This window comes from Hippocampus comes, unplaced genomic scaffold, assembly GCF_001891065.2.
Source record: "Hippocampus comes isolate QL1 unplaced genomic scaffold, H_comes_QL1_v1.1 scaffold298, whole genome shotgun sequence".
Taxonomy (NCBI): domain Eukaryota; kingdom Metazoa; phylum Chordata; class Actinopteri; order Syngnathiformes; family Syngnathidae; genus Hippocampus; species Hippocampus comes.
This window is the reverse complement of record NW_017805417.1, coordinates 531,521-550,765: the sequence shown is the minus strand read 5'-3', so window position 1 is coordinate 550,765 and position 19,245 is coordinate 531,521. Positions and strand designations below refer to the sequence as shown.

The 19,245-nt window shown below is 46.2% G+C and overlaps 1 protein-coding gene across 1 annotated transcript in view; it reads right to left on the bottom strand.

Moving 5' to 3' along the window:
* LOC109518185 (unconventional myosin-IXa-like) overlaps positions 1-19,245 on the bottom strand; it is a 100,336-nt gene that overhangs the window by 19,694 nt on the left and 61,397 nt on the right. The window contains exons 3-14 of the mRNA XM_019873881.1: positions 17,645-17,739; positions 17,393-17,455; positions 17,121-17,220; positions 15,219-15,272; positions 12,192-12,292; positions 10,810-10,936; positions 8,525-8,614; positions 5,265-5,381; positions 4,075-4,209; positions 2,559-2,680; positions 2,293-2,434; positions 695-890 (exon numbers count right to left, since the gene is read on the bottom strand). Coding sequence (XP_019729440.1) covers positions 695-890; positions 2,293-2,434; positions 2,559-2,680; positions 4,075-4,209; positions 5,265-5,381; positions 8,525-8,614; positions 10,810-10,936; positions 12,192-12,292; positions 15,219-15,272; positions 17,121-17,220; positions 17,393-17,455; positions 17,645-17,739 — 1,342 coding nt within the window. The remainder of the gene's footprint in view (positions 1-694; positions 891-2,292; positions 2,435-2,558; positions 2,681-4,074; positions 4,210-5,264; positions 5,382-8,524; positions 8,615-10,809; positions 10,937-12,191; positions 12,293-15,218; positions 15,273-17,120; positions 17,221-17,392; positions 17,456-17,644; positions 17,740-19,245) is intronic.

Here is a 19,245-nt window from a genome sequence, read left to right as displayed (position 1 = left end):
CGTCACTCGATCGCATCCTGCCATGTCCCAACACGTGAGAATCGGAAAAGTCAGACAATCCTCCATGAAGCGTCTCCAGTTGGTCCACAATGCTGCTGCTCGCCTCTTGATTGGTACTCATAAGAGGGAGCACAAAACTCTAACTCCACCTGACCTCTCTGAGCTCCTACGCCCCTTCCCGGTGCTTCAGATCTACGGACCAGACACGATTAGAGGTACCGAGAACTAAGCGGAGGATCGAGCATTTTCCGTTGCTGGTCCCTCTCTTTGGATTCAATGTCCGGCATGCCCCCTCGCTATACATCTTTAAAACGTCTTTTCAAACTCATTTTTACTCTGCCTTTGGACTCAGCGCGAGACTTGATTTTTAGTTGGACTGTTTTTGTGCTCGCGACTGACTGTCTTCAATATCGATTTATTGTTTTGTTGTTGCGTGAATTATTCTTGCTCCATGTCAGCGGCGGCGGTTTTAACGTGCTCTCGAAGTACAGTTGAGTTGGGGTCTGCTTTCACAAAAGACGACAGAAATCTGAAAATATTTACCATTGAGAGGCTGAAATTTGGAGCGTTTGTTCAACAATATAAATTTAGGCGATGCGCCGAAGCGATGAACCGATCATCGACGCCGTCGTCGATGAACTGATCAGCTGTCACGGCGGTAATAGCAATGTCGTGATGACCGCAGCCGTCTGACCTGTCTTCTTGTGAGTGTGTCGGCGTCCGGCCTCCCTGAAAGCCACCAGGGCCCTGAAGTAGGCGCGCAACACGGCCCAGCGGAACGTGGCCACGGGGTCGATGCCCATCAGACCGCAGATGAAGGCGTTCTTGCTGCTCTTCAGCAAGGCCACCACGTCGGGACGCATGTGGTCCGTGTTCTTCTCTCGGAAGTCCTGTCCACACGACAAGAAATCTTGAAGTATCATTTCCCCCCCCCCCACTCCATTGCACTCATGTTTCCGACAGTTGTGAGTTTTCGACGTGATAGCGGCGCTATGATGACAAATGCACGGCCCACCACTGGAGGTGGATCATGAAAAAGACAGCGGCGGGTCGCGTTAACGCGGCAGGTACGGCCCGAGACCGCACTTTGGACACCCGCGCTTGAAATGATCTTCCCTCCACGTCACCGGCGAGCCCGACGTATCTCGCAGCACACGGAGGACACCTCGCCGCTGCCGAGGAGAACCAACTGCTACGGATTCGTATTATCCAAAAACACTTTGAGCGCTTCCAGCACATGTGCTTCTTATCAGAGCGCAGCTGGAAGGCGAGCGGGAGAATTAGATTTAGCAAGGGGGAGGGAGGGGAGGAAGGAAAAAAAAAAAAAAAAGTAGGTCGACAGCACGACAAGAAGAAGATCATAAAAGGCTTGGACGAAAGGAGAGAAAAGATGGTTCATCTGTGACGTCGGCCAATTATACGCGAGCGGTGCTGGATCAACACAAGCTCCTTTCATGCCGCCTCTAAAAGTTGGATTTTTTTTTGTGTGTGTGTTACCCGCCTCGTTTCACTGCTTCTGTTTTGTGTATCGGTCAAGAAAAGAAGGCAATGACACCAAAATGCTAGAACAATAGTTTTTTTTCTCCCCCAATACTCTTAAGTTGGGACAAAGATAATTATTGAATGAATCAACATTTTTATCAGTTTTATTTTTTATTTTTTTCAAACTACTAAAACCAGACACCCCACCAGGAATAATGAATCCCCCTTAAAATGTAAACATAATCAAGTTCCGATCCTACATACAGCGTGGACGTCACTGCTACTCGCAAAAGTGAGTGCTCAAAAGATGACACGCTAGTTAAGGGGGGGGTGGGGTGGTCAACTGCTAATGCTTACGCGGGCAGGGTGCGCAAATTTTCAAGCTTTGCACTTCATCGCTTCGCTTGTCAAATTAGCTTCATCTTCGTAAGATTCCGCCGAGTCACAGCTGGGCGTTGAAGCTGCACATTGTTGCTGTTCCTTTCTGTGGCCTTCTTTCATTGACTGGCGCATTCTGTTGACTTCAACTTGCAAACCAACGTGAGAAGGAAAAGCTGCGCTCCGATTGGATGCAGTGGCGCACATTTCCGCCACCTGATCTACTAGGAGCTATCATGCAATCACCCAGCACGATTTATATCGCCCTTCGGAAGGTAATCGACGGGGTGGCCGATGCTCCGCACCAAATGGGCCGCGGACCGGTGGTTGGGGACCACCGTCGTAAGGTATAAAAAGAAAAAATGGCCACTTGGGGGCGAAGCACACGACACAGCCAGATTTGGCCGATTTCAAGAACATAAACGAGCTCACCTTCACTCCGTACTTGACTTTCCCGGCGTAGTGTCTGATGATGAAAGCGGGCTCCATGACGGCGGGGAACTCAATGTAGCTGTTTCCCTCATGCTGACGCTTGAACTTGTCCAGCAAGGTCTGATTGGAAGCTTGAGGGAAGCTGCAGTGCCGACCCCCCCACAAAAAAAAAAAAAAAAATCACATCAACAACAGCAGACAAATGAGGACAAAGTAGCTTCCCAATTCTCCACAAAACGTTCAGTGGCGTCCAGCAGGTGGCGTACTTGCACTCCTCGTCCAACAGGTGGAAGAGCGCGGTGGGTTTTTTGCTGATGAGGTTGATGCAGCTGCTGTTGTCGATGTAGTCGATGGTGTGCCAGCTAATGCCCTCAGCTCGGTACTCCTCCTGCAAGAACAACATCGCAACATGACAGCAAAGCCTCCCGGTGGTCTTCCTGAGCCGATGTAGTGAATTCACAGATTTGTGTTCAAGACGTGATACATGTTGAAAGATAATCACAGAAAACGTGAAGACACTGAGAACTACACTGTGCTGATTTGCGGAGACATGGGGCTCTATTTTTGTTCAACAGACGCATGAAAACAGGCACATCTTCATTTTTGTGCCAGGGCAAGTCAAGTTTACCATGTCGGGGAATTTAGCGGACAGTGCTGCGCCTTCCTAGGCATTCCGGCGGGTCAAGGAGATTTTATATGACAAGCCCCGGGCACATCAAAAAAATTGGTGAGAGAAAGTAGACCTGACTTTAGACTAACAGGAAGCAGGTCTAAGTTGGGGTGCCCCCCAACTTTGTGTCGTGCAATTTTGGTGGATTTGATTCAGGTAGATAGATTCGAAGCTGCGCGGACATGTGGGATTTCATACACAGGCGCACGATGCGGGGTGGAAGGCGGTCCCCAAGTACTCCACTTTAAAGCAATCAACTGTACATCATCCGCAAGTGGAGATCTTGCAGCTTCTTATGAACATACTTGACACGCGTTGATCTCCCACATGGACTCCAGCAAGCGAGTCCGTTATGCTTCCTCCACATATATATATATATATTATATATATATATGCCTCACCCGCGCTGAATTTAAAGGGAATGAGAGGAGCGGCTTCAACTGGCCGGGAATCAAGTCAGCGGTGTTCACTCCCATAACGGCACAAACACCCCTTTCCACCTGCACCCATCTATGAGATTACCAAAAGAAAGAAAACTGCACCCACGTCCATAGTTAGATTGCACTTTACGCTGGACTTGCAAAACAGGGCCCATATTGTTGAACTCCAGATATTATTATTATTATTATTATTATTGACTGCAATGCTCCCCTACTATTAAGGCAACAAAACGGCAGAGACTCAGCTTGTCACATCCTTCACTGGCAGTCCAAGTTTGAATGGCCCGGACAGCGGAAGCCTGTGATCTCGTCTTCTCCAAGACGGCAGATATTTCGAAAGTCTTCTTCTTTTTTAGCCTGCGGACGACGACCCGCCCGCTGCCGCGATGCCACAACAGATCACGACTCGGTTTAGCTGACAGTTCATAATGCAGCTGGCTGGGAATACACTACGGGGGCAAAAACGGTCACCCGCAGGGAGTAAAAATAAAAAGAAAATAGTCCTTTGGTACAACCGGTTCCGCTGTTTTGCAAAGACTTTCTCTCCAAGATGTTGAAGTGTGACAAAGTGGTTCTTCCGCATTCAATTGGGACCCAAAAAAATGATCCCCAAAACACTGGGAAATGGCATAAAATAAAACAAAGCAGCAAAAGAATGCAGCAAGAGCGTACCTGCTCCAGTTTGAAGATGTGCTGGTTGAAGTAGTGCTGCAGCCGCTCATTCGCGAAGTTGATGCAGAATTGCTCAAAGCTGTTGTTTTCATAGTCCTCAAATCCAAAGATGTCCAATACGCCGATGGAAAAGATCTGCAGGGAGGCCAAGCGCAGTCCTCGTCATGAGTCGCACCGGTTCATACATTGAAGCGATACATTCGATACTCAACATGCCCACACAATGAATTTCTAGACAACTTTTTTTGTTTTGTGTTGACTCTGAATCTGCCCTCGTTTTTTTTTTTTCTTTTTTCCGCTCTAACACATCAGGTTTCGTAATAATATAATCAGTAAAGCAGTCAAATAGTTGGTCATATTTTTGAATGAAGGGTTAGGTTTAGCACCAGGTGGAAATGTTTTTTGAAACATATTTATGAGTTACAATGCATGGTAAAATCCGATTTGTGCAATGTTTCATTTACTCTGCGGGTCAAACTTAAAAACCAAAAGTAAGTGAAAGCAACTCAAAACCCAGATGTACTTGAAAAAAAGTAACAATATTTTTTTATTCTATTAGGGCTGATGAAACAAATAGGAAAGTTGGAGGGGATTTTTTTTTTTTTTTAAATGGAGGTTCACATTTTTCTTAGTTTTGAACGGATGAGTCGGCGACCCGCGCTGCTGTGATGTCACACTATTTAAGTGGCATCCCTCCTACACACCCGAGTTGGCAAAGGTTTCTATTTGAGGATTTTTAGCCATTTTAGATCCGATTCTTAATTGCCTTTTAAGATCCATTAAGATCCAGTTCTTGATTCCTCCGAAGAAGGCGGCCCCTTTTGTGAGTGAACGGACCGTCAAAATACGGTAGGAAGCCTTTATTTCTCCTCCGCAGCTCACAGTATATGTCATGATTTGTCTTATTGGGAGGGAGCAACAATAAGCTTGATACCAAGCGCAACGGCATCGACCCACATTGACGTGATCAACATGACGTCAGTGCCAAGGGAAAACAACACACACATGAGCACACAGGCACAGGACCGGAGGGGTGGTGGGGTAATGTGAGCTGATAGGGAATTCAACGCCATCTGCCCAAATGTTTCAGACACACGCACGCACAGATGCACATGCATACACGCGGGTGGAAGGGGGGGGCGGGGCGTCCTTGAATCTCAGATCTCCCGCGGGGCATCGACAGGTTTCACCTTTGAATTGTCCTCCAGGTCCTTGTTGTTGAGCAGAGCGTGATTGGTCCGGAACACGATCCAGTCAAAGAGAGCGCTGTACAATGACTTGGCCATGGAGTCCCTCACCGTGCCCGCCTACACACAAAGTAAACATCGGTGAGCGACTTAGTTATGAGCGCAATGTCATCCATTTTATAGTACAACCACAACCATTTTTTAGTACACCCCCCACCCCCAAAAAAAAGTTCCCCCAGGTCAGATGCCCTCCCCACACCGCAGCAGACCCGTGCCTCTTTTTTGAAGAATTATTCCAAATGTGGAGACGTTGCGGTTCTGGGTTGGGCTTTGCAGTTGGCATCGGCGTTATGAGTATGACATTTCATTCCTCGATGTAATATTTACAGCCTTCAAGACAACACCAAAAAAACAACAGATTGCAACATAACATATTTATCGAATTAGGCCTGTTTTCCATTAAATTTGTGCTTGGTGAAAATCACAGTGATGCGACAATAATAATTTTCACAAAAATAATCATCATCATAATTATAAAGATTGAGACAAGCCCAGCCAGCCACGATACAGACTGCGCAGGAAAGTGAGAGAATGTCTGGTTAAAAGTGAAATGACTCTGAAAGCTAAAAATAACGAGCAATGATTTCATCTGAACCAATTTGAGCGTGGGCAGTCTCACCATGGACACACGCACCCCACTTTTTGTTGTGGTGATCTCACTAAGTGAGCCGTTTGCAGCCTTATTTGTTTATTTTGCCTCCCCAACAACAGCTCACTATTGTTTTTCAAACGCAAATTCACACAGAATGAAAAACAAACAAAAGCAAATATTTGTCACGGTGCTTCGCGGGGACGGCGGACTGCGTGTGACTCACTGGGGCTGAGGCCTGCCCAACCGAGAGGAAAAAAAAATGCATTTAGACAAACAAGGAAAAAACAAACAAAAAAAAAAAACAAGCGGCAATGTTTGCATGATTGATTCTTTGTGGTATTTTTAGCCGCTCAGGCTGTGATGCTACAGACAAGTTATGCAAGAAGGCTGTGAATAATTCAAGCAGAAACATCATCAGGGCGGTTTCAAGGGAACTCAGTTGTGATGCAAACGCTGAAGGTTATTCTTCACTTCCTTGCTAAATTCTTTTCGTTGAGGGAATGCATCTCCATGAGATAACCCCGGCACAACAAGCACATCTATATATCCCCAAATTTTAGCCATGACAAATTCAAACGTGCATTTTCAATTCTAATACATAGCGACGTCGATGTAAGTCGATTAATTGTCCGGCTTTCAAAGAAAGCAACCAGTCTGCCTTTTCAGTCAGCTGAGGCAGGGGTCGGCAACACGCGGCTCTCGAGCCGCATGCGGCTCTTTAGCGCCCTCCAGTGGCTCCCTAGAGCTTTTTGAAAAATATTTGAAAATGGAAAAAGATGGGAGTGAAGTATATATTTTTTTTGTTTTGATATGGTTTCTGTCAGAGGACAAACATGAAACCGACATTATTAACGTTTTCCGATGCTGTAAAAATGTGCTGAATAAATATTAAATGTCAACATTTCGTCAACGAATATTTGCGTCATAGCCTGCGACACACGTTTCTATTAGCAGGGCGGGGTGTCAATCAGGGGGCTGTTGTAAAAACAAAACAAAAAAAAAATAATCGAAGGTACTTGCTTAAAATGGGAATCTGGGCGGCCAATAGAAGCATTTTTAAACGGTACACGCGAGCTATGATAGTTAGCACGCTGCGAAAGTGCATCCCGTGCCTCGTTCATCTTAGCGGCCGTTCTGGCATTTTTGTTTAATCATGAATGCTCGTTGTGTATTTGTAGCCGCCTTAGTTGTGTTGCTAGCAGGCTAATATAGCTCATATATACAGCATGTGTTGCCTTCATTATCAGGCTTTTTTAAAATTTTTTGCGGCTCCAGACATATTTGCTTTTGGTTTATTTTGGTCCAATATGGCTCTTTCAACATTTTGGGTTGCCGACCCCTGAGCTGAGGGAAAGTTACAGTGATAGCGCTTTGTCAGGACTGCGTATTCCAGTGGAGGCTTCACATTCCTCAGACAAGACCACATGACTGCAAGAATGGAGGGAGGGGGTGGGGGCGGGGGGCAGACGGGTCAGCTTGTGAGCGACTATTGTTGGTGCACAGATCAGATGTGCATGTGGGTGGTGGTCGGCTAAGCAGACTGTGTATCTGTGTTTGTGTGGAGTACTTCCTTCCTCAGAGAAAAGAAAAAAAAGCCCCGCAGCCGTTAGCGCCAAATTAAATTCCGCACAGTAACCGCCTACTTTTAGATGAACTCTCGCGACCGAAAAGTGGTCCGCGTGGGCCGGACATCACATCCGAGTGGGCGGGGCGAGTCCACAAAGACGCCTGCTTGGCACGACAGGAAACGGGAAGTCGCAGGGGGGGAGTAGAAGAGTTTGCGCGTGCGGGTCGGGCCACAATGAAAAACTCCCCCCCTGACAAGCGTGAGGAAGCGCACGAATACAATCAACGCTTGACGCGCTTTGTCACAAAACAACAGGTTGTCATCGGGTGCGAGGCGGCGTTGTGCTTCAGTCGCGACACACCAACGCCATCAAGTCTCTTCAGATTGCGATTAAGATCAGTCAAGAGAGACTGGATGACTTTCTGTCACGTACAGAATGGCACTCATGGAGGGTCAAAGTGCAAGAGGAGAAAATGGGTCGCACTTAACCAAATGTTTGTCAGCTAGCAGGCTAATTAAGATAGCCGGATCGTACCAATTTGGACTCTGGGGCAGGGGGGAATAAATTTCATCGTGTCTCAAAGGTCATGAAGAGAAATCGCATTCCAATAACAAAAATTGCAGCGTGCCATTTGTTTGTCCGTTAGCTAGCATGGCGTGACGTAGCAGCCTGGGTAACTGACATGCCTACGCGGCGGCCATGTTGGGGGCGACAATGTTCGCGGCAAAGGCAATGGGCTGACGTCGAAATTCAGTCATAACTTGCTCATTTCTTAAACAATTTCCATGAGCTTTATACGGAGCCCGTAGGTTTAGTTTGTTGTCAATGCCAAAAACTGTGATATCAACACAGAAAAGTTTTTTTTTTTTTATTTAATAACCTGTGAAAAATTATTCCCAGTTCCCTTGTCATAATTTTACAATGTTGTGCAGAAACGTATGCATCACAATGTGCCAGCATCCATTATTTTGGGCTGGATTGTGTGTCTTGCAGGTGACTAAAGCAGTAAAACGAGAATTTTGATATGTGTCCGTATGTGTCACCTCTGCAAGTTTGTAGGGCACGATGAGCCTCTCCCCGACGGTCACCGTCTTCCTGGTGGTCAGCGCCTCCAGCAACATCTCCTCTTTCACCTACAGGGGGTGACAAAAACAAAACGGGGCTTGACTGCGCGTTACGTGACAAGAGTTAAGGTTTCAAATTAAGGCTTTAGGATTTCAACATAGTGGTGTCCTGTGCAGTGGGGTAAAGGAGATGGCAATCGATTCAATACAATCTACTGTTATTATTGCATTGACAAAAAAAAAAATTAAATTTAAATCTGTGAGTAGGTGAGTCCATGGGTTCTGAACCACAAGTATGCGGAGTTCAACCGTATTTGCAACGGGTAAAATGAAGGTTTGAGATTAGCAAAACCTTTTCCGTCATCATTGTTTTTGTTTGTTTTCTCTTGGTATGTTACTAATTCAGCCGGTCGTCGCGAAGCCCCACAGTTACTCATCCCGAACTAAGCAAGGAACCTCCTTGCCGCTTTCCGGCTGGAGTATTCCTGGCATGCTCCCACTGAACCGCAGACCAAACTTGGCGGAGGACCAGCCATGGATGACACGGCCGCCGGTGGATTTTTTCGAGACCCTGTGGGTGTGTGTGTGTGTGTGTGTGTGTGTGTGTGTGTGTGTGTGTGTGTGTGTGTGTGTGTGTGTGTGTGTGTGTGTGTGTGAGGGCATTATCAGACTTCATTTCACACTGCGGGCTAATCCTTGCGCAAGGAGCAAAGACCACTCTGGATGCTGCAATGCAATTGGTTGATATTTGCAATGCATTAGTTGCTTGGTAGCGCAGATCACAGGGCTAATCCCTTAATAAACACGCGCTTGTCAAAACGGATCCAAGGGCAGCTTACATTCAAGTCCGGCTCCAATGTTCTTTTGTTCTAAGTTCGTAATTGTACTTCTTTGATTTTGCTAAACATGTGTCAAAAAATGAATAAATAAATAAATAAAATGCAACAAAATCAGTGGCATCGCCATAGTTCGTAATCACTTTAAAATATGTCAGGGTATGTGTGGCTTTTCAAAAATAATCATAGTGTCAATGTTCCACGATTCGGATTTCAAGTCCGGGTTTCACCCAAGGGCGAGAGTTGTCATGTCCAGTTTCAAGGCCAAGTTCAGGTTTCAAATTAGGAATTCAAGGAAGGTCTTATGAGGCTTTCATATTAAGCTTTCAAAAACAAAAGGCTTGGGGTTTCAAAACAAGGTTTCAAGTAGGGTTAAGGTTTCAAGCAATGATTTCAATCTTGGGTTTCGATTTCATACAAGGGTGACATGGCGTCAAGGCGGGTTGGTGATTCAATCCGGGGTTAGGGTTTGAGAGTAGGGTTTCAATCCTGGGTTAAGGTTTCAAACAAGGGTGATGGTTTTAAGCTTGGGTTAGGGTTAGAAACCCAAATTAGGGTTTCAAGTGAATGTTGGCAGACTCCCAAGCCAGTTTGAGAGTAGGGTTTCAATCCTGGGTTAAGGTTTCAAACAAGGGTGATGGTTTTAAGCTTGGGTTAGGGTTAGAAACCCAAATTAGGGTTTCAAGTGAATGTTGGCAGACTCCCAAGCCACTTTTCCAGTTGTGGCATTCACGAAATCAAAACATCTCCCCTGGCCCGTTGACAGAAACCTCCGGAACACTTCTGACATTGTTTGCGCAGAGCCGCAACAAACACAACCGCCTCATGGAGCCACCGGGAAGCGACAAAATTTGATGAAGGTTTAAAAGTAGGGTTTCAAGCTTGGCTGTTGTCAAGCACCTCTTCGCTTCTACCGTCACCACAAGCCGGCCTTGTCCGAAGAGACACACAGGCGGACATTTTTTCTTCTTTTTTTTTTCAAGTCACACACATTTGTGTGGTTATTATGCCTCATGGGTGGGCCATACATCACGGGATAACTTGGGGGGGGGGAAAAAAAAAAAAAAAAAAGCAGCCAACCCCTGCCCCCGCAAAAAAAAAAAAGTCTTCAGAAGGAAGAAAAAAAAAACACTGTGGTACAGCCCTGGAATGTGATGTCACATAACACACACCAGACTGAAAAACATTAGCTTTAGTCTTAACATTACGTACATAACATTAGCTTTAGGATCACACGCGATTTGCACCTGGACTAAAAGACTTCACAGTCATTGTCACTTTTCAGGGGGGAAAAAAAAAAAGTGTCACAAAAATCCAAACGTGTGCAGCGTTATTCCCTTGAGACGTATCCCAAGAAGGCTTCAAATCTTTTGAGTCGGTACCACCGCGCTGTAGCAAGAACGCTGCAAGCAATTAAAACACGCTCACCTCCAGCAGCTCCGAGACGATGGGAAGGACCTCGGGGTTGCAGATGTCGATGGAGTCGTCCCTGTAGGTCTTCTTCTTGTAACGGATGTTGCCCAGGTGGAGTATGGCCGACAACAGCGAGAAAATCCTGGCGGGGGAGGGAGAGAGAGAGAAGAGACTCGTATTGAAACAATAATTCATTGGGAAGCTACGGATGAGTACAATAAATTTAGTGACTGTCGTAAATAAGTGAACGGGGAAGATCACAAGACGTAGGAGCTGCAGACGGGGAACCAAACCTCCGTCATTGAGTTTGAATAATTTAGCGAAACAAAGGCTAGCCTGCTAGCTAACACCAGCTCAACAGAATAAAAGATTTTTTTTTTATTTTGTTACTTGGATGAGTGGCTCAGCTGCGCTGTTTTGACATCTTATTGAGCTGGTGTTAGCTAGCAGGCTAGCCTTTGTTTTGCTAATTATTGGTTTATTGTTTGTTGTTGGGAAAATCAATCAATGAACTTGCCCGTCTTTCACTTGTCACGCTGGCGATGTCGGTGCTGTACTGTACTACGTATGTCCATTGGATGTTTGTGCCGCAGTTTAAATGATAAATTCATCAGAAGTTACTTAACCAGTTACTCAGTACGAGTCGGGCCTCTCCTTTCTCAAGAGCAATTTGCTACAGTCATTCACGCTTTCGTCACATCTCGGCTGGATTCCCGTAACGCACTTGATTTTGGAGTCAGCTAATCCTCCATGAAGTGTCTCCAGTTGGTCCAGAATGCCGCTGCTCGCCTCTCGACTGGTGCTCGTAAGAGGGAGCGCAGAACTCCAACTCTGGCATCCCTTAGCAGGCTCATTTTAGAGTTCTTTTGAAAATCCTTTGATTTGATACCAGCTACGCAACAACAATAAACAATTCCTTGACGGATTGGTTTCAGCGGGTTTAGTGGAAGTTAGCGACGTGTCAAAGTGGCCCTCGCGTCCTTTGATGGTTCGGTAGGTCGCCCTCAAATTAAAAAGATTGTGCCGCGCCCCCCGCAGTGTCTTTTGCAACATTTAGCCGCCAATAGACAAAGAAGAAGATTGGTTGCGCAACACGGGCCAAAATCTGACATTGAGTCCGGTTATACTTCGCAGCTGCAGAGACGCAACGGAGGCCAACGACGAACGAGCGAACACGTGATTGACTGCTCTCATCCTCCATCCAGTCGCCATGGCGGCAACCGCAATGTGCTGAGCTGGTAATACGCGGCCACAAAAATGTTTTGTAGGCTAAATATCTGCAGATTCACTTCACTCTGGCATCCCGTAGCCAGCGGCAGCACACAATCACGCTGCGGCTCCCGGCTAAGTATTCCAAAACCGCACGCGTCAAGGCGCTCTCGCTCGCTCGGCCTTACTGTTTGCGCGTAGCGGGAAGGAAGCCGACCATCTCCATCGCCAGCTGCAGACGCTCAAAGTCGTGTTTCAAGTCCTCGCCCTCCACGCTGAAGCAGTCCTGCTGGTATCGCAAACACACACCGGAAGACAGGAAGACGTGATCGTTTTTTTTTTTTCCTATTTTTTTTTTTGTTCCCCCTGATCCACACGCCACGTTAGACAATATCTTCAAGATGATATCAACAAAGAAGGCCTGCTGGATCCCCAGGCGGCAGCGTAAACAACTGAAATAAACATACCCACACCTAACATTTGCACCCATTTTTTTTTTAGTTTCAATTTTAGACACTTAGTCCAAAACTCGTTTTTGTTTTTTTTTTGCACCTGTGTGGCAATGAAGAATGTTTAGCGGTGGAATGTGACAATATGACTCCCTTCTTCTTCCATCCCCAAAAAGTTCCCATCAAGCTTTTACTTTTGTTGTGTTCTTTTGCAACTCACAACACCTTTGTTGCTTTTGTGACACCTCAAACTATAAACACAACAAAGAGAGAAACAAAGAGAGAGAAAGGGCTTTTTTGCTCGGCAAAATAATACAGGATCGCAATTTTTTGCACCCACTGCACTCATTTGTTTTCAAGTATCCGCTGATTAGGGAGCCTCGATACGATACCTCAGCAATGCATTGCGAAGAAAATACAAGCGCAGCCAAACTGACTTGATTAGCTTAATTTAAAAAATTAAATAAAATTAAGAACGGCATCCCAACATGACGACTCGGGAGTGGCTCAAATCGAGTAAAGAAAAAAACATTTTTCAATTCTTGACTTAAGAAATGAAGAACATTTAAAAATGTGATCATCGCAAAGCAGAGTCATGGGCTAGCTCAAGAAAACACAAGCAGCCCGCTCTTCACATCCCAAAACTCCTTCTTCCCCACATTGTTTCCTCTCGGAGAACAATCGAGCCACTTTTCAAAGCGCAGGCTGCACTCGGACGGCGGTGCCAAACAACACAATGCGATACATTCACGTTCATGTTTGTTTGCCAATACTCTGGTCAACAAGATCATTGGACAAACAAACTGCAGTCAAGTCAAGGCACGATGAGGAAACGGCGGGTTTATTTTTGACAGATTGGAAAACAAAGACTTGGTTGAGTTTGCTGCATTACGCCGCTGACGTTGCAAAGTCGGGTTCGCCATCGTCATCGGCTCAGTTTCCACCAAGCGCTGACATTTACTTTGGTTGAAACGGATTCTCAACAACAAGGGAAGAAAAAGAACAGAGCAGGGGGTTGAATGGCGGCCTGAGAATGCTCACTTCCACATTTGACTGCCAGACGTTGAATGGGACTGCTGAGCGAGCCGCTTCCCAACCTTGATCGGGTGCTAAGTGGCTACACGTTAGCATTCGATGCTGAACGTTTTGAGGTTAGGCTGCTCGGACGAGGCAAGATCGATACCAAAACGTATGCAGGGAAAGTGGTAAAGATTGCACGACTCTCCGTGACTTACGTTTTGAGTTATATTATTTTGTTATTTCATGTTAACTGTTCTGTAAAGCGCTTTGTTACAGCTGCAGCCGTTGTGAAAGCGATATATTAATAAATATGGATTGTTTTGTAAAACATTTTCTCCCCGCTCTCCATCTCTTAACTAAATTTATGAACAAACTGGGAACCAAAGTGACATCATCGGGCTATTTTTATTTATAGCTTGGTTGTCTTGGAATCATTGAGCCAAGTACAATAATTAGCCTGCTAGCTAAAACTCTGAAACACGCTATCCATTTCAGCATGAGAAAAAAAAAAAAAACTCCCGTGCCAGTTATTCGGATCAATAGAATAGTCAATTGATTCCCCCAATGGTCATCTTAACTATGTCTGAATTTCGACAGCATGTCGTCCAAAATCAACGTACCTCCAGAACCGTTCTGTATCACTTGAGAGCAAATGACCAAGATGTAATGGCGGGCTGAAGAATTCAATATTTTGTTTGTTGGTGTGCAGTGAGCTTTTTTTTTTTTTTTTTTTTCAAAATGTAAAATACGTGCTTTGGCTGACTAAAGGTTGGGAAACACCGCACTTCCGCTCTGTGTCACCATGCTGCCTTCACACACAAACCACTTCAGGATTTACTGTACCCTTCAAAAGTTGGGCTGGACAGCTTGGTGGAAACTTTACTTCGCCTTAATCATGACTGGCGCTCAAATGAACGCGCCCACATGACAGCACCGACAACAACAACAACAAAAGCTCAATTAAAAAAATGATAATAATGCATCGCACCCTGCCGACACATTCCACTCAAGCTAACAGCACGGACATTCAAAACAAGAGCACAAAAACAGTGAAACGCGCGTCAGACTGAGGCGGCCCACAACCAAACGCATCCAAACAAGGTTTGCTCTTTGAGATGAGCTCTTTTTGTGTACATTTACGCAAAGAGCAATAAATGTCACCGTTGAATTAAAATGAAAGAAGTGACAAGAAGGGGTGACACGATCCAAAGAGCAAAATTATTGAAGCGAATGGAAAGATCTTGCACAGCAAATGGACTCAAGCAAGGAAGAAGGTTCAGGACAGGAACCCACCAAAAAGAAAGAGAATGTCATTGAGAAACGGGACAAAATCGAACATATTGTGTGCAGTGTTGATCCACAAAGTCCTGAACCCTCCCCCACTTTAAGACGGCGGTTTCCGGTCGGGACAGCACTTCAAGTGGCTTTCGAGGGATTCGTGGGGGGTTTCCTTATTGCGCATGCAAATCAGAGGTGACAAACAACATCTTTGAGATTATATCTCTCGCTTTATTAACCCTTACAAAACGTTCTGGATAAATTTGGATATTCTTGGCCTGGTTCAAAACGAAGCCGAAACGTATTCTGTGACGTGCGCATGAAAACGAATGAACAGTTTGTAAGGGTTAGGATATCCCATCAAAAGGGGGCGGCAGCGCCGTACGGGGCGCGAGCGGCTGAGATCGGGCCGGGACCACACACCCACACCTCCGTGCGCACGCGTACACACAGGCGTGATATACTGACCAGCTCGCTCTCATAGCAATTGTCCCAGCGGAGTTTGTGCGATTTCTTTGTCATCTGCAAGTGAGGCACAGTGCGTTAGCGGGGTCTCAACCGCACACACGACAACACGACTCGCCGGGTCAATATGAAAACAGCAGACTGGCACAAATCGATGGCGAGCCTTCAACGAGCGAGATGTGACGAAAATAAAAATGATGAAACTCATCCTTCTGGAATAAGTAACATCAAAAAAGAAGAAAAACATTTGCGGCCAGGTAAGAAGTTCATGGCAGATGCTGCACTTTAGAGCTTGCGCGGGAATCAAATTCCAACAATGGTGTGCAATGTCACCGGCTTAGTTTTATCACAATGAGATAAAAAAAAAAATGGTGGGAATGAATCAACTGCGAGTAAAAGTATATGAAAATGTAGCGAAAGGCATATTTGAGATGGAACCCTGAGACAGATGGACAGAGAGGGACGTACACCAACACGCTGGCAACCAAATCTGGAGGAAAATGCTAAATATGGATGAACGTGTGTGCATGTGCGTGCGTGCGCGACAAACACACAGGCGCACAAACATAGTCGACTGCCAGCGGCCTCGGCACGCGAGCTGAACGGCGCGAGTCGTTCTGTTACCATGGAAACAGCACCTCATAGTAACAAGACGCAATTGGGAAGATGCGGAAGGCACATGTGAGGATTCGCAAGGTGACGTGGGATGAGGGGAAGTGATACTTGTCTTGGTAGAAACCCGAAATGACGAACAGACGTTTGTCTTTGTGGGGCGCTCCCTGTGTGCGGGCAAGCTAAGAGGGAATGTGGCACGCGCGCGCACAACCACGCCGGGGAGGGCTCGGAAGGAGTCCGCTGATGCAACCGACGCCACAGATTGCAGCAAGGTGCTCCAATTGAGTAAACATGAATAAGTACATAAATCAATGTGAAATGGAATGGACTCGCCGGGTGGGCACGAGGAAGGAAGGAAGGGGGACTAGATAGTGGGCAGAAAAAGATGGAGAAGACAAGGAAGAGCAAAAATAACGGAGGGAGGACAGGAAGAATGAAAGACGGAAAACAAGAGAGGAGCTGGAAAAAACAAGTATGCCAGAATGGAAGAAAAAAGGACTGAAGAGAGGGAAAGAAAGAAGGAGGGATGTCATCAATGTGGAGGGAAGAGAGGACAGAGAGAGAAGAGAATAAGAGAAGGATGAAGTGAGAAGAGGTAAATGGGCGAGGGGGAAGTACAGAAGATAGAAAGGGAGACAGTGGGAATGAGGAGGGGAAAATGGTTGAAGTCAAGGACAAAGGAAAGCAGGTAAATGGGATGGGACAAAAAAAATGTAGGGAGGAGGGAAGAAAGGAAGAAAGCAAAGAAGGTCAAAGGGGGAGGAGAGAAGCCAAGAAGGAACGGGGGAAGGAAAGAAGAAAGGGAAGTCAGACGGGATTGATGGAAAAAGCAAAGCGACGGCTTCGAAAAGAAGCCCTGCTGCGGGGATGTTAAAGAAGGCGTGAGTAAGGGAAAAGTAAGGAAGGGGGAAAAGAAAAAAAGCAAAGATGAAAGAGGGAAGAGGGGGAAAGAGAAGAGCTAACAAGGAAGGAAGGAAGGAAGGAAGGAAGGAAGGAAGGAAGGAAGGAAGGAAGGAAGTAAAGAAGGTCGAGGAAGGGAGGCAGGAGAGAAGACAAGAGGGAAGGTTGGAAGGAAGGAAGGAAGTTCGAGGGAGGAAGGCAGGAGAGATACAAGAGGGAGGGAAGGAAGACAAGAGGGAAGGAAGGAAGGAGGGAAGGAAGGCGCTAGCAAAGAAGGCAAAGGAGAGGGGGGAGGAGAGAAGGCAAAACGGATGATCCTATTCACCAAGAAGGAAAGCAAAGTGGAAGTCAAAGGGGCCGAGTGCGTCAGGAAGGCGCATGCGTGCTGACCTGGTTGAGGTAGTGGTATTCCTCAGGTTGGAGCAGGTGGAACGACTTCCTCTCATCCTCGCTGGCTCCAGCCAGCAGGTAGTAAAAAACGTGGTAGTTCCTACACATGACACACCGCCGGTCAGCAAGCGCGTCAGCGGCCACTTGAACAAACACGTCGACAAGCAGCGCCAGGATGGTAATCAGGCCCACTTGCGGTTATTTCGCTCGAGTCAAAAAGGGGCGTGCCGAAGGGGCGTGCCGAAGGGACTCGTGTAATCACCGCCTCTTACCTTTCGTTGTGCTCCTGGTAGACCAGACGAGATTTCTCCAACAGGTACTTCTCCACGTAGGCCCTGAAACCACACACACACACACACACACACACACACACACACACACACACACACACACACACACACACACACACACACACACACACGCATCAATTTTTAAGAATTGCAGACTTGTTTTTTCCTTTTGAATATTTTGATTTGTCGTTATTTTGAGTCTCATACTCGAGTCGATTCAAAGTCGGGGCTTACCCTCGAACAGTGCCACTGGCTTGGTAGTTGACCTGAATGAACTTGCCGAAGCGGCTGGAGTTGTTGTTGTGGGCCGTCTTGGCGTTGCCGAAGGCCTGCGAAGCGAGGACAGAGAGAGCGCCGTCGTCAGGTCAGTGACAACAGACAGCACGGTGTGACAATAAACAACCGGTGGAATTAGCCGGTGGGGACGATTCATTTTCAGTCTGGATGCAGAAGGGGTGAACATCTCCTGCTCTGGATGATCCCCGAAAATACCACCCAAAAAAAAAAAAATGGTCGTAGATTTGGTGCTCACTTTTTACAAGGGACAATGTTCACTGGGTGTGTCAGAAAAGTCACATCCCCTAGCTCCGCCCCAGTCATCATGGTAGCAAGACTACATTTGCATAAAACGGACCGTCCCCTAAAAAACAAGTCATTTCCAAAATTGATTTCAGCAATTTTGGCAGTCATTTTTTTTTTTTTTTTTTTTGTGATTTTACCCATAGAAAGAACCTAGTAAGCGTCAAGTTCAAATGTAATGTGCAAAATCGTCCAAAATCATTCTGTATCGCAACAGACATCGATGTGAAACATCGCAGTATTTTGTCCTTGTGTCTGCTTGGAAAATAGCGAGCAGAACAAGAGGACTTAAAACACTTCCCTGAGGAACTCCACTCAAAATTGTTACTCATAATGGATAATGGAGAGGGAATGTGAAAAGTCAAGTATTTTTCACACACACTACGCTATATTCAACACTACGTGGTCGAAAGGACACTTCAGCTCCAGGAAGCGAAAAGTTCAGAAAATATGGTTTGGATGACATATTACCTCTGTCAAGAGTTTTTTGAAATGAAAAACATAAGCATTTGATTGTTGTCGTGATGTTGTCCAGACTGGCAATTCTAGGAGCAGTGAGCCCAAAGCTGTTGAAAGAACTGTTTTTATTTTTCGTGATGATGTCACCTGGTCAAATGGTTAAACGTGAACGGTGTTGTGACCCGGGTCAGGGGGCTTGCGCGAGCCCCCCCCCCCCACCCGCTGGCCCCTTACAAGTCAACCCTGCACCACACTGCCAAATTCCAAACACCTCACCGTCAGTATTCGTGGAAGCTAACACATACACACACGCATGAACATCTCCACACCCATCATTGGGGGCCACAAGACGTTGCATGTAGGTTCTCATTCGGGAGGCGTTGGGGCCCTCAGCAGGAGATAAAAGAAGGAGATGACAGGATGTAGAAGATGACAGAAGGAGGAAGAAGCGAGAGGGCCGGAAGGCAAAGAAAGGTGAGGCGAGAAGAGCGCAAAGCTGAGTGATGTTATGTGAGATGAGAGAGGGAGAAGATTAAAAAGAAAGAAAAAAAAAAGTTGAAGTTGGAGGAGGGCACGTGATGAAGAGACAACAAAGGGGACAGCGTAAAAAGTGAAAAATGTTCGAGACCATTTTAGAATGTTTCTAAACAATGGCCCAGACACGGGTACTTCCTGTTCTTCATTTGATTGCTTTGTGTTTCGACCCTAGAAGGCTTGATTTTTTTTTTTAAAAGCATTTTCCCCTCCCCCACACACACACACACACACACACACACACACACACACACACACACACA